This window comes from Tasmannia lanceolata, unplaced genomic scaffold (genome assembly GCF_043159265.1).
Source record: "Tasmannia lanceolata isolate RefF3 unplaced genomic scaffold, GAP_Taslan_0.1 ptg000016l, whole genome shotgun sequence".
NCBI classification, from domain to species: domain Eukaryota; kingdom Viridiplantae; phylum Streptophyta; class Magnoliopsida; order Canellales; family Winteraceae; genus Tasmannia; species Tasmannia lanceolata.
This window is the reverse complement of record NW_027518693.1, coordinates 10,580,233-10,582,685: the sequence shown is the minus strand read 5'-3', so window position 1 is coordinate 10,582,685 and position 2,453 is coordinate 10,580,233. Positions and strand designations below refer to the sequence as shown.

Below are 2,453 nucleotides of genomic sequence, written 5' to 3'. Positions count from 1 at the left end.
TGATCAAACTTGAATCTCACTATTTTGATTGTATCATCCCTTTCTATAATCAAACCTTATTTATCATCGGCTAGGTAGGAGACCAGTACTGTAATTCAAGATTGGGCTCTACAGATTTCTTTGGTAGGTAAGCTGGGATTGAACCGCCCACCTTAGTCAAAGAACCAATGCCTTGACCAGTGAGCTAAAGGCCCAACCCCATTGGGCCCTACATATACCGTGTGTATGGTGTGCCAATGACTTGAGATGAGCATTTTGACTAGTGTTTTACCAGATTTAGCATACCATTTTTGAATAGTTTTGATACTTAAGTGTGCCAGGGCCCACCACCATATAAATTGAATACTTTCTCAATATCTTGATCACAATACATACATACATTTGTAGGGATTAATTTCCTATATTGTCAAAAAAGGAAAAAATGGAACCTTCTAGGATATTTGATATTCGACAGCTGTTTAAGAGCAAACGACAAGGTGAGTTCGTGTCATTATCAAAACATAGTACCGCAAATTTTCATGACGCCGGTTGGTGAGAAACAGTTGAAACCGGAGCCGAGTCGTGAGCTGCCGACGACTCGCCCTCGGCTGCTTCAGGTTTCGCGCCGAGGCAGTCGAAAGGTGTCTTCACGGACTGAAATAAAGTCTTCGGAGTCGTTGCAATCGGCTCCCCGTCAGCCGATATCTTAGGCGATTTAATGGAAAACGTCCGGGAGAAAAAACCCTGTGCCCGGGAGAAACCCCATCGGTCCGACTCCCATCTCCGATCGAACCTTCTAATCCTCCGTCCTCGGCTACTCCCTTCCCCTCCCCCTCTCCTTACACTTCCATCTGAAACTCCCCCTTCATTCTCAAACGTACATTTGAGCTTCCCCTTCACAATCTCCCTCCTTATATGCTCTGGCAACCGGAGCGTGAACCTCTCCACATTCTCTCCGGGCTGTATAAGCGAGTGTCCGGTCGAATGCGACCGGGGAAATCTCCCACCGAACCACGGTCTCCTCGATGATCCAGATCTCGCCGGCAGGTTTTGTCTCTGTATCTGTGCAGGATCTATAACTTCCGGCTCTGGAACTTGATTGAAATCTTCATCCACTGTAATTACAACTTCATCATCATCATGATTCTCACCTTCCAACACTAGTGTTTCGTCTGGACCAGATGTGTCTGATGCAGCAGCTACCGTCAGATCTGTGTCGGATCCTGGTACAAGATTAGATCGGCAAACAGGACAAGTAGTATGAGATCCAAGCCAAGCATCAATACAATGAGGATGAAAAACATGGCTACATTTCGGGAGCAATCTAAGTGTCTCCTCATCTTCAAACTCGCTCAAGCATACGGCGCACTCTAGTGTACCCTTTCCTAACTTTAGCCCCTTAACAACTGAGTACTTGAAAGTCGGAAAAGTATCAATCACAGCCTGATCTAACCCTAGCCGGCGAGATCGAAGACCGGCGCGAACACTGCGACCACCACGGAGGCTTCCCTCTCTGCGCCGGCTTAGGTAAATCGAGAAGAATCCTATAAAGAAGAAGACACTGATCAAGACTACAACGATTATAGCTATTGACGGACTGAACTGCATGTACGGACTCTCCGGTGGCTGGTCAGATTGAGCGAAGGTGAGGGACGCTAGCAGTAGGTAGATGAGGAGGTGGATATGAAGGATCGGACGGCTGTGATTGATTATCTTCTCCTTCGTCATCTGAATTGCCCTAATTTCCCAAACTGCTGTCAAATTATTATTTTTTTCCTTTTTTTGGAAATTTGGTAGCCAGTGCTTTGTACAGGAAGGTGAATCAAACAGATATAAAAGGAAACCGTCAGTGCCGTGGGGGCGTCAAGACTTTTGAAAAACCTCCATGTTTGACTTAACTCGTTACCTATGGGCTGATGTCAGCATAGAACATCTCTATTTTGACACGTGGCGTTTGCTCCCCGCGCGTGTTGGGTGAAGATGTTGGGCGCTACCGTATCAAAACATGAGATGTAAAATAGTGGGCCCAACGCATGCTATGCCTGAGTGTAAAATATTGGGCCTCACCGGATTAAAAACATGTGTTGTAAAATGATGGCACACGGCACACCCATGCTAATGAATGAGGGGTAAAAAAATCTACGTTTAAAAGTTTTTCAAATAAAAAATTTTCTTCGAAAGACAGCAAATGACAATAGAAGGAAACATGCCTATATATACCATAGATTATAGATAGAAATGACCTCGGCACTTACACCAAGACAAATGGAGAGATTTCCAGCCCTCGATAATAATTTTTTAAATATAGAGAAAATGCATTTATTGTAGGGCTGCAACTCGGGTCAGGCAGGTCGGGTTTTGGAGAACCCAACCCTACCCGAGAAATATCTTGGGTCGGGTCGGGTCAGGTTTTTTTTTTCGGAAAACCCACGATTCCCAAACCCGGCCCTACCCATGATAAATCTCGGGTCGGG

General features: G+C 45.4%; 1 protein-coding gene across 1 annotated transcript; it reads right to left on the bottom strand.

Moving 5' to 3' along the window:
* Positions 1-375: 375 nt before the first annotated feature.
* LOC143848448 (E3 ubiquitin-protein ligase ATL6-like) lies at positions 376-1,839 on the bottom strand. The gene has a single exon (XM_077357396.1). The coding sequence runs from the start codon at positions 1,705-1,707 to the stop codon at positions 517-519; it is 1,191 nt and encodes a 396-aa protein (XP_077213511.1). The 5' UTR covers positions 1,708-1,839; the 3' UTR covers positions 376-516.
* Positions 1,840-2,453: the final 614 nt, after the last annotated feature.

Excerpts from the sequence above, each read along its gene's own strand:
- LOC143848448 (XM_077357396.1), bottom strand. The coding sequence starts at position 1,707 with ATGACGAAGGAGAAGATAATCAATCACAGCCGTCCGATCCTTCATATC.